The sequence below is a fragment of the Pleurodeles waltl genome, chromosome 9 (genome assembly GCF_031143425.1).
Source record: "Pleurodeles waltl isolate 20211129_DDA chromosome 9, aPleWal1.hap1.20221129, whole genome shotgun sequence".
NCBI lineage: Eukaryota > Metazoa > Chordata > Amphibia > Caudata > Salamandridae > Pleurodeles > Pleurodeles waltl.
This window is the reverse complement of record NC_090448.1, coordinates 268,978,151-268,990,877: the sequence shown is the minus strand read 5'-3', so window position 1 is coordinate 268,990,877 and position 12,727 is coordinate 268,978,151. Positions and strand designations below refer to the sequence as shown.

Sequence of the window (12,727 nt, the reverse complement as noted above, 5' to 3'; positions counted from 1 at the left end):
TCTCAGCCCCATGGACCCCATCCCCAGGGCCCGGCCTTTACTAAATAGAAGAGGTGGACCACAAGAGCCCCCTCCCTGGGCCGATTTTGACCCCAGTGGCCCCGTCCCCAGGCACCTGGCCATCTCTCCCGGGTGGCCCGCCAGGGCACCCAGTGTGCAATGGGGCCACAGGGCTAGCCCCCTTAGCACACAAACCATACAACAATAATTATAACTTGCCTTCTACCATGCACTGTGTTGTGACAAATAATGTCATTTGATAAGTTATGTGTTGTTATGAATGCTTTGATTTCACATGCTATAAGAGATGTAGTATGCAAGGGTATAAACAGTGCTTGGAAAAGGCATAAGCCATAGCTAATGTAGTGTGAGAAGTGAAGTGGAGGTATGTGACCTACAGTGGTTTGAAGGTGGTGCGTAAATTACACATTGAAGTTATAATTATACCTTTACTATTTTTAATGTTTGTGTTTTTTAAGTTGGATCTGTATAGAAAGAATACATAAAGAATTTCTAACTGTAAATTATCCTTAACTGTTGTTTTTTTAATTTTATGTTAATGGTTTTTATTTTTTTATAAACGTGTGTCAAATCGCAGTTTGCATGGCCAAAGAGTGGCGTGTGTAGCATACAGTGGAGTAAAGCGTTATAAAATGGAGTGGCATGGAGTGTCATATCACAGAGTGGAGTATCGTAGAGTGATGCAACATTTTTTACAGTGCAGTGGCGGGTCGAATAGTAGAGATGAGTGTTGGACGATGGAGTGTCATTGACTGGAGTGTCATGAAATGGAGTGTGGCAGAGTGGAGTGTCATCATAGTGAGAGGTGCAACCAGCCCAACTGTCAAACTGACCCAGGCAGGGAATCGACAGACAGGCAGAGTCACAGAAATGGTTTAAGTAAGAAAATGCTTACTTTCTAAAAGTGGTATTTTCCAACACACAATTTTAAAATCAACTTTACTAAAAGATGTATTTTTAAATTGTGAGCTCAGAGACCCCAAACTCTACATGTCTATCCACTCCCAAAGGGAATCTACACTTTAATCATATTTAAAGGTAGCCCCCATGTTAACCTATGAGAGGGACAGGCCTTGCAATAGTGAAAAACTAATTTAGCAAGTCTGAGAACTGATTACAGGGCTACTTATGTGGGTGGCACAACCAGTGCTGCAGGCCCACTAGTAGCCTGTGATTTACAGTCCCTGGGCACCTCTAGTGCACTTTACTACGGACTTACTAGTAAATCAAATATGCCAATCATGGATAAACCAATCAATAGTACAATTTACAAGGAGAGCATATGCACTTTAGCACTGGTTAGCAGTGGTAAAGTGCTCAGAGTTCTAAAGCCAACAAAAACAGGTCAGGAAAAACAGGAGGAAAGAGGCAAAAAGTTTGGGGATGACCCTGCAAAAAGGGCGAGGTCCAATAGGTACCATCAACAAATGATTTCTATTGTAACTCAAATCTGTTATCACCTTTATACATTCTCCTTTTGTGACCCTGAAAACCTGCACTTCACTACAATGCATTTCAATGGGGTGCTATTATGCATATTGATCCCAAGATGGTTGCCAGCACTTCCTCGTTGAAGGGGCTGGCAGCCAACCAGCTCTCACCATGATATCTGTGCTTAGGCTCTGCCCAGATAGCTATATTTACGTTTCCTTTAATAACTCCAAAACTACTGAATGGATTTACACTACATAACAAAAAGCATGATCTGCGCACCAAGATCTAGCTGCTTGCCAAATGTGGTGTAATTACGCTCAGCGGTTCGGGCTGCAGTCATGTTTAAAGGCCCTATGGGAAAATACACTGGGAAAACATGTTTTGGGACCTCCCTGTTTCTTGGCCCTCATTTGACGGTTCACCCCCAAACTTTCAAGACAGCAGCAGAACTGACTGTTGAATTAGGTTTGAAAATTTGTGAAGATTCGTCAAATGGCACAAATGTTATTGGCAAAACAAAAAATGGTTTTTCTATGGAAACTAGGTCCTAACTATAACTACTTACTGGCAACTGCCAGTAATTATTATACACACACATATATGTGTATATATAAATAATAATTAAAAAAAGGTTACAGGGATGTAAACATACTAATCCATAGAATACCTCAAGTAACTATACCTCGTGCCCTAATGTCAACCCGTTGGAATCCAGGATCCTGCAGGATATAGCGGTTGGATGGCGGTTGGGCCGCCAAACTTGTAATATGGCGGTCGGAACCCCATAGCCACTGCAGTCTGCGTAATGAGGCCCTAAGTGCAAATGTAAAACTTCCAACCAGGTCAAATCTGTGTTTTTGTATCTGACCAGCACTCCATTGCGGTCTGCTTAAATCACACCTACGTCCCAATTAGGCACATCCAAACGACAATTGTTGGCACTTATTGCTTTTTCAAACTATTTTTATTTAAAACTTTGAAAATTTAGATTACTGGTTCCTTTATTGTTTTTTTTGACATTTTGGTGTCATTTTGCTTATAAATCTTTTTTCTATTTTTATAAACTAGAATGCCATTTTTGCTATGTTTAGTTTGATCTTTTTTACTGTCTTAGTACTTAAATGGTTTACATGTTTTCTTAAATTAAACCTGTCTGCTTTGCGCTAAAGCTGTCAGGGGTTGAGATTAGGTTTTAATTACTGAAATCTTTACTGGACATAATGAGAATAGTAACTTTTTTACTTGAGGTGGATACCGTCCTCCCCAGCTAATACTCAACTTTCTCACAGCTGCTATACTGCAGTACAGAGAGAATGGTACATCTGAAACGTAAGTCAGTATAAGTCTTTCTGTTACCTGCCCCTGTTAATGCAAACAATATTAGTGACTAGTGCTTCCTACTTATTCATTCAATCAGTTTTATATATAATCCCAAACTGTATTAGCACTGTGGGGTTTTCAAAAACACATTCTCACTTTCAAGGATACTGACTGTGAGTTGAACTTGATTTAAACATTCCTTAATATTAATATTTTTGTGTGAATTATTTCATTTTACTATTGTCCATAAATTACGTTATCGAAATGACTCTTGATAATGTCTAGGGGCTATATTTTATGTGTTGCCATCTGCAATAAAAACATACCGACCAAAGCACAACGAGGGTGCAAAGAGAAAAAGCAGTAAATGTACCTAAACTACAAGACACTCATTGTGCGGATAGTGCCTGAAAAGTGGTGCTACATTACATGTAGCGCCACTTTTCTTGCGGCCCCCTGTGCCCCCCCCACCACCACCACCATGTGTGCACCATATCTAAAATACGGCGCACCATGGCGCAGGTAGGAGGCAATATCGTCAGTATTTCTGAAGCTATTGATGTACTGTTGAGGGTTAGCACCAAAATGTTGGCGCTAACCCTGAACAGTACATAGGGGCCCATTGAAAACAATGGTATTCCTCCTTTTAACTCCTGCTTTGAGCAGGCGATATAAATGTCGGAAAAAATGACACAAATAAATCTCTTTGATTTCTTTGTGCCATTTGTACTGCCCCCCCCCCAAACGGGGGTACCCCCCACTTGAATACATTATGCCTGCTGCAGGCATAATGTGGTGTAAGAGGTTACAAAGTGGCGCAATGCATGCATTGCGCCACTTTGTAAATATGGTGGTGCATTTTTGGCCATCTAACACCACATTAGCATGAAAAAATGGCGCTAATGTGTCGTTAGATTCCGCTACGCCCTCTTAAATCTGGGCCGGAAAGTCTAAGTTGAATTTGTCATGAAAAGTCCTTGCACATGTACAAGTTAGTTTCTATTTACATTTTAGTATAAAATAAAATACGAAAAAAATCCACAGTGTGTTTAATATTTCTATTTTTTATCCTTTGTCTTTACAGGGTTGCCTTCAACTATATATGAGCTACATCTAGACCATAACAAAATTTCATCGGTAGAACTTGAAGATTTTAAACGTTACAAAGATCTTCAAAGGTGAAATATTTTAGTCAAATATCCTTCCTTTAAATATAGAACACTATGCAATATAATTCTGTTGTATATTCATTTAGAATCTTCGCTCTGTTGTTTGCTCTTAGTTCCTACATGACTTGGTATTTAATGAAACTGCTTTCAGTCCCCTACAGGCTAGTGCTTTAAATGAACAGGTACTGTCAGGAACTGAGTACCTGCATTTGTTTCATTTGAAAGGGAGATTATTTGCATATCTCAGTAGTAAACAGATGCTCCGAGGTAGTGTACCTGCACCTACATCTGAGAAAGGGCTTCGGACAAAGGGGCTGCTCCTGTTTGTGCTTGTCAAGCATGGTAAGTGCCTGGGGGTCTGCCATGTTACCCGAGCAGTTTCCACCCGCCCGTTTTTAAATCTCCAAACCGCTAATACTAATGACAGGTTGACTACTCTTTAAGCTAACATACATACAACGGCTGAAACCTTGTCAACCACAATTACTTCGAGATAACTGGCTGTAATTGCTTTCAATACCCATCTCTGCTTGCAGAGATCATTGTGTAAGGTGTGCATACAGTTGAATATGAGTTGACGAATGCCATGTTTCCTTCAGTGGGGTAACTCAACTTGACGGGCCCCTCTTGCACAGTACAGGAAAGTGCTGAGGGGGGCCCCTTGGAACTCGGCCTACCCCCCGCACAAAGGGAGTTGCAGGGGCCTTTGTTAAGCCACTGGTATTCTTTCATCTCACTTGTCCCAATTATTCATGTTTCCGATGATTAGATTTTAAATAAATAAAGTATAATCTATTTTTCAGAAATGCTTGAGCTGGAATTTCTTTAACACATTTATTTGAGGTTTGCGAGTTTAGTCCTATTAGAATACGTTAGAATACTGAGATTTTAAGTACACTTACTTTAAACATTTGTAATTACAGTGATTTCAGATCCAATATGGGAAAGTTCCCTCATGTCTAATATCGTTCACTGCAACTTCTCCTTCGTTCACAATCCTTAGAATTGTATTGAAATAAGTTACACAGGATTTATTGCAGCTGTTTCATGCACACCACCTTCTATATCTGTTTGGAATTTTGAAAGTATTTAACATCCGTCCGACTTCTAAGGTACCTGGTCTGTCCTGACTATCACTTTGAAACCCAGTCATCTTCTACCAGTTCTGAGGTCCTCGTTTGCCCATTAAGCTTCTAGACTCAGACAACAATATCTCTGAGACAATCTATCCTACTGATCTTACTAAACACCCACCCAATGGCTAAATTTAATGGCTGACTAATAATCCATGGCATTCAAACCAACAAATACTATAAATACTATAGTCCGGGGCATGGCCAAGATGACAACCACGTAGATCGCACAGGAAAGAGCTCTGCAGCCTTCGGACGTTAAGAAAATATCCTGTGCCATTGCTGTCACTCACCTGGGTGTTTGCACAATCTCTGACTCCCCCTAATGTGCCTGCCGCACCCTCCGGCCCTCCGCTCCCCTCGCTGTGATTAATTTGGCTGCAGGGGTCTTGAGACCATTGAGAGTGGCCTGTGGCTTGCGGTATGGAGGAGCGAGCCCAATGACCACAGGCTAATCGAGCTGTGGTTCCTTGAGCATGGACACTGGCGCAACACCCAAGGCCCCTTGCTGAAGGTGGGACCTTCCATCTCCTGTACGTGCACAGAGAACCTCGCTGTCACGAGGCAAGGCAGCCATTCTTCCGCTTCCTGCATCAGCCACTCATACCCGAGTGTGGCTGCGCTGAGACGCCATGGAAAGTGGACCCTTCCATTGCCCATATGCACACTGAGAGCCTCGCTGTTGTGAGGCACGGCAGAGGCTCTTCTGTCTCTCGTATCAGCCTCTTAGAACCAAGCGCAGCCACGCTAAGATCCCATGGAGAACACCGTCACAGCTCTTGCATCACCCCAAACAATGTGGGCACTACATTGAAACCTGGACACTGGCCTCATCAGCTGACCCTGCTTCATTGAGTGTCCTGCGGGGAGCCCGACGCTCCAGCCTGGGACTCTTTCCTCCCCCTTTTTTGCCCTTTCCCCCTTGTGACATTTGCAGGCAGGTGGCCTACCTGAGGCAGTCACAATGGGATTGGACCTTCCTTATTATCAGCGACTCAACAGTGACACAGTGTGGTCTCTTCCCCTTCTCACACCTGTGGCCTAAACTCTAGCGCTCTGGTGCGAAGGCACAATCTAGAAGGACAACAAGCGCTGTTGCTGTGCCGCTGTGCTGTATCATCCCTGCTGACCATGGCACTTGAACTTGTTGAAAGCCGTGCCCCTACTGCACTGAATCCAGAGACACAAGGGTGCTGAAGAGCCTTCCTCTCATTTTCCCCTCCCCTAGGATACCCAAGTCCTGAGTGCTGCACCACATCCAGGATTTTACAGAATTCCCTTGTGCAGTGCCTCAGTACTATGACTCCTGAGGCTACCCCACAGCCTTACCTACTGGCACACCACACTGCCAACATGGCCTGCGCAAAGCAAGATAGAACAATTGCAGCGGTGCCCAGCAGCCATAGGAGTGGCTCAGATGAGTCAGAGGGGAACACACTGGTGGAGCACTAACGTAGATTTGCCAAGATCCTCACAGCAGTGTTGGATATCAAAACCACCCTGGAACGCAAGATTGACGCCTCATGAGAGAGGACCACAAGAAGCTAAAAGAACGAGTAAAGTCCACAGAATCAGCTCTGGTGTCCCTTGGCCCGTCAGTCTCTGAAGCTGGTGTACACATCAAAGTCCTGCAGGAAGAGGTAACATTTTTCCGAAGACACACGGATGACCAGGAGGGCAGATATCGTCACAATTACATACAGATTGTGAGCATACCGGAGCATGTATAGGGCCCCAGCATGGGCCTCTACCTTGACCATCTTGCAGGTCAAACACTCCACTTTTTTCTCTGTCACGTGCGCTCGTAGAGTTTTAGGCAGACCGCTCCCTCTAGGAGCCCCTCCATGTCCAATATTCTCTCGCCTCTTCATTTACAGAGACAGAGATCACATCTTGCAGGTCATCTGCATCAGAGGACCATGGAAGGTGGGGAACTCGCAAGTTAATATCTTCCCAGACTACACCCTGGAGGTGCAACAGAGCAGGTTCTCCTTTCTGGCCTTGAAGCGATGCCTCCAGGAAAATGACATCAAATATGCTGTTCAATTCCCTGAAATGCTCCAGATCATGCAAGGTGACAGCGCCATCTTTTGTACCTGCCCTGAGGATGCATGGTCCTGGCTGGAGCGCAGGGGCATCACTGCCCCATCACTGGAGTCGTCGGACTCTCCCATGGAGTGGAAGTTACAACTGTGCCGCAGACCTGGTCAGCCCAACGAAAGAACAGGCTATGAAAAAAAGGGCACAGGTGCTTGCAGAGGGGGGACAGCGAGTAGCTTCCCCTGCCCCGGCTGGTTTAGTTGTGGGGAGCCATGAAGATGAGACTCCGTACATGCCCCTAAACCTGGTAGATACTATGCTTGGAGGTGGCCCAGTAGTGACTCCTCAGACAGCCGAGGAAGTAATCTAGGGGTGTGCTCGCATGAGGGATGGCTAATTTTGCTGAACGTCCCCCTGTGCCTTGAGGGGCAGCGAGTGGCAAAAAAGATCTACAACTGGTCGAGGGCTGCGTATCGCATACTTAACATTATCATTCATGTATGCCTACTAGGTGTTCATAAACCATTCTTTTATGTTTGTTTTTTCTCTTCTTTTGTACTTTCTTGTTACATTGCTTATTTAGGTGATTGGTCAACAGAGCTTGGTGGGGCAGTGGAGATCCGTGAGGGGACTCCAGAGCTGTGGAGCTCTCGCCTTCACTGCCTTTTAAATCACTGTGCAGGGTGGTAGTTCTGTATACAATATCTAATATTGACCTGGAATGTTAGGGGGCTAGCCTGTGCACCAATATTTACGCAGGCACAAAATCTAGATATCACTACTCCAGGAGACCCATGTCAATGCCCTGGAACTTATGAATGTGCGCAGATGATGACAGGGTACACTGGTAGTGGCCGCCTACTCTCACTAAGCTAAAGATGCCTTGATATGGGTAGCACCTGGGGTCTCGCTGGGGGGGGTCTAAACCTTAAGGTGTATCCAGAAGGGAGATATGGGGTCTCAGAGGGGGTTTTATATGGCTCCCCTGTCATGCTGATCTCCTTATATGCTCCCAACATCAATCAGGGCCTCTTCCTGTGATCCCTCACTCCCGCACTACTGGACAATGCGCTGGCACCTTGTTACTGGGGAGGATACTATAACTGTGTCCCCAACCTAGACTAAGGCCATTCACCCCCTATACCTGGTGCTCAACCTGAGGTGCTTACTCACCATCTAAAACATTGGACTTTCCACATACAGATGCTTGACACCTGACACAGCCTACATCCTGCAACACCCAAATGCTCCTGATACTCTGGGCTACATGATGCCCACCAGAATTTATCTTTTATTGCAGCCCATAGGCGCGAACGAAAGTCATCTGTGCTGAATATCTGGGAAGCACTTCCTCCGACCACTGCCCACTAAAACTCCAACTTGCCTGGGGTGCTCTAGAATACTCACATGGAGGCTTTGTGATGAAGCCCTGTGTGATGGCGCCTCCCACCCTACCTTATCCCAACATATTACCATATATTTCAGTGAAAATGACAATACAGCCTCTGATGCCTGTTTGGAGTGGGACACATTCAACAAGTCTTGCAGTCACGCTAAAAGATGGTCTATGGCAACAAGCTGGTGCTGCGCATAGAAATTCACACCCTGGAAACAGACATCCGGCAATACAAAAGCCTGCTACCAAATGAAAGTTCAGTGGTCATCCCCCTGATGTGGTCAAGGCTTGCTCATGAGACGACCCTCGACTAACTGGGCACACTAGATCTCAATGACTATCTGACGCAGAAGAATGTTGAGGATGACAAGGCCGGCAGGCTGTTGGCTTGGCTCCTCCACTACGACTCCCCCCGAGTCCCCGTCACCACTACTTGCGGCGAGGTGGGCATATCACACAACCCCCAAGTTGCCATTAATGCAGCGTTCTGCTCTTACTACACCAAATTGTATGTAGCCCGATAGCAGTGGATGTAGTACAATTGGATCGTTTCTAAATACCATATGTCTCCCATGCCTACAGGTGGCTCAACAGGTGGCTCTTGAGGCTCCCCTGTCCGATATCCAAAAAACAGATGCAATAAAACATGTGGCACGCTATAGGACTACTTAGGCTGACATGTGCCTGATAACATTTTATGCAAACATTCAATCTGCGTGGATCACTTATTTACCAAAAGTTTTCAACTCAGCTACTCAGCGGCTAAGCGATATTGGTTGTCCTACCTAAGCCCGACAGAGACCCCTTCTTGATGGGCTCTTACTGTCCCTTCTCCTTGTTACATTCTGGTTAAGAGGTATTTGGCAAGGTTCTAGCCAACCAACTGATCCCCATCTCACAACACGTAATGCACCCAGATACAAATAGCTTTATACCTGGAAGGAACACCTTCCTGAACCTCTGCTGCCTGTTCATGATAATGGATTGGTCACCAGCCACGGGTGTGAACCCTTGGGTCATTAATCTGGATGCTGATGAGGCATTCAATACCTTGGGATGGGAATATATGAAGGAAGCCCTCACAAGAATAAGCATTGGCCCTCGTTTCCTCAGATGGATTGACATATTGTACAACACACCACTCACCCAGGTTAAAACAGGAAACATTATAGCTGACACATTTAATATTGAATGAGGCACCCATCAGGGACGCCCTCTCTCCCCTATAAAATTAGCATTGGCAATGAAGCCACTTGCGTGCACGCTTCATGCCTGGGCGGCAGACTGGGGACACAGAACTGGTGACCATTGGCACATAGTTTCTCTATACACCAATGACACCCTGGTGCACCTTAGAGAGGATGCCACAGTTTTCCCCACCCTAATGGTACTTCTACAACAAGTCGGGGAAGTGTCTGGATATTGGTTGAATTGGGACAAATCCCACTTATTCCCCCTTATGGCCCTCACAGCAGAACAGCAGAGTGCTCTTCCCCAGACCCTACTCCCCTGGACATGTAACTCCTTCAGGTACCTAGGCATTCAAGTGCATCACTCTGATAAAGACCTGATAAAGACCTGACCTGATCAATGGCAATGTGGGCAAATGTTTGACTCCTATGGGGGGGGTGACATGGTTCCTCCGGGAAGCCACAGGCTCTCTGATCCAATGGGTGAGGTTACATTGCTTACTGGATGTCAATACCTGCATGGTTGCACTCAAACCTATCAACAAATTTCAGGATTTGGCCCTGATCCTGGCAAAACAGAGAATAGCCTTGTGGTGGAAGTCCACCCTTCCTCCCCTACTCCTCCTATGGCTCTCTGACCTTCGCTCATGCATCTTGGCAGAATAGCGGGCATTACATGCAGCTGGGTCAAGGGGACTGGTCCTGACCCCCTGACTTGCAGCATTACCTGGAGCAAGTGAAGGCCAAATCTGACTATAGACCACCTTGGTAGATGCTTCACCATCCATTCCAGAGACATATGACAGACACTGTCTCCTCCACATACCACCACCTTCATGGAGGGGAGAGGGCCCAAGGGGGCCTTACGGCTACCTTGGCACGGAGCCACAACAAATCTAGCCTTTCTCTGCCCGGTGACGGATTACCCACTCCCTGCTTACCCCCCACCACCCACCACTCCTCACTGTCAGCCAGACACATGGCTGAGTACAAATGACCAGTCACCACAGTTCAATTTCCTATGTTCTGATTAAAACCATGTTTTTATTGAAGATAGATTTACTCCTCTGCAAGGCTTCAAATATTGTTGATATTAGACATCTTCACTGACTGTAATGACATTTATATTTGGTAAGACTGTACACCAATAAGCTTTGCATTGTAATTGTTATCTGAAGTTACTTCATTGTGAACAGCTTCACCGCATACTTGGTATGTACTAATTAGGCATATGAAATGGTCTATTTTAGACCTCATCATAGACCAACAAGATCTAGTTCAATTCCAGTATCAATGCAAGACTGGTCAAACCACCTACCTCTCCCCTTTCTCCTACCTCAGCCCTTGTCTTCCTGTCACTAACCCTATATAAACTGAAGTATTCCAATGGACACTATACAATATCGACCCTGCAATATTTAAAGTCATTAATCTCATCAAACACCCTTGAAGTAGGTGCTAGGAATCCATCAAACCAAGCATAGTGGTATCACCAGAAATGAAAGGACATTCTCAATCTTATTGTACCCATTCAAAACAAAACATTAAACAAAAATAAATCATCTCCTTGGTACTCTCAGCAAATTAACTCACAAATTGTTATTGTAAAAAAACTGAATGTACATGGAAGACTGACCACTGAAACTGACCTCACAATTCTCACATCTACTTCAAGCACCTACAGAACCATTCTTGACAGAGACAAACAAACCTTTTTAATAAGCAAACTGAAAAATGCAAGTACCTCCCAGGTGGAACTGTTTAATATTCTAAAGCAACAGCCCTCTGTGCATGTTTACCATCCAGAATATTACAGATATGAGGAATCCGCCATTCTTCTTCCTAAATAAGATCCTCAAACTCAGGCAAGAAATTGAAAACTTTCCGAATAGTCGCTTCTATCCAGGAATGATTCAAAATCTGAGTAGCCCTTATATTCCAGGAAACTCGTCATTCTTGCACAACCAATTCTCATAAATATAATTCCAGTATCTACTCTTTAGACACACCAGTGGGTCCTTCTTAATCTGATCAGGATTATCCCAGACTTCATGCATTCCTATTTTATACGTCCGGGTTTTAAAGTGCCAAAACCATCAAAGCTGCTCAATTTTGTCCTGTACTCTTTCTTTTGTGAATGATTGGTTTAGGGTATTGGGGAGTTACTAGTCCAAACCCTAAAGCCAGTAGACCATAGATTTAAGAGCTGCCACTTGTACTGCATTCTTTAAATCAAGAGCTAGTCACATGGGTATGAGTGAGGCTGTTAGAAATGGGGTCTTTGGTTGGCAGTCAGGTTACCCCAGTCCAAGCAAGGACCCTCTCTCTAGTCAGGGTAAAAGAGAATCACCCTCAGCTAACCCCCGCTCACCCCCTTGGTAGCTTGGCACAAGCAGGCAGGCTTAACTTCAGAGTGCTAGGTGTAAAGTATTTGTACCAACAAAACCACTTGATGAAAACATTACAAACTGACACAACACAGGTTTAGAAAAATTTAAAATATTTATCTAAACAAAACAAGACCAAAACAACAAAAATCCAACATACACAAGTCGAGTTATTAATAAAAAAGCCAAAAGAGTCTTAAATCCCTTTGTAAACAGTCAAAACACTGTTAGCATTGAAAAGTACCTGGGTAACGTCAAAATACCACGCACAGGCGAGTGTGCGTTGAAGTAATGTAAGAGGTGCGTCGATTTCTCATCTGCAAGTGAGAACGTGCGTTATTTCTCCTTCTCCGTCCGGGTCGGCATGCGCCCTTTTTCCTCCCCTCAGGGGAGCAATGCGTTGATCTGGGCAGCACTCGGGTCCGGGTAGGCGTTTTGTGGATTTCCGCTCCCAGCAAGGTTTGCGTTGAAAATCCTCGGCACTGTATCAGCAAAACCATGCAATGTGGGTTGTGACGTTATCAGTCTCCATCAGCGGGTGTTGCACGTCATTCTTCCAGCTACGTGCATCAATTTTCCAGCCGCAATGCCGGTGGAGCGTCGATTTCTGCTGCGAAGCCGGCGGAGCATCGTTTTT

At 44.9% G+C, this 12,727-nt stretch overlaps 1 protein-coding gene across 4 annotated transcripts in view; it reads left to right on the top strand.

Annotated features, from left to right (window-relative positions):
- The window catches only part of ASPN (asporin), a 244,585-nt gene that overhangs the window by 210,976 nt on the left and 20,882 nt on the right, over positions 1–12,727 (top strand). For all 4 annotated transcript variants that reach the window (XM_069206678.1, XM_069206681.1, XM_069206680.1 and 1 more), the window contains exon 6: positions 3,860–3,953. In XM_069206678.1, the coding sequence (XP_069062779.1) occupies positions 3,860–3,953 (94 nt within the window). The remainder of the gene's footprint in view (positions 1–3,859; positions 3,954–12,727) is intronic.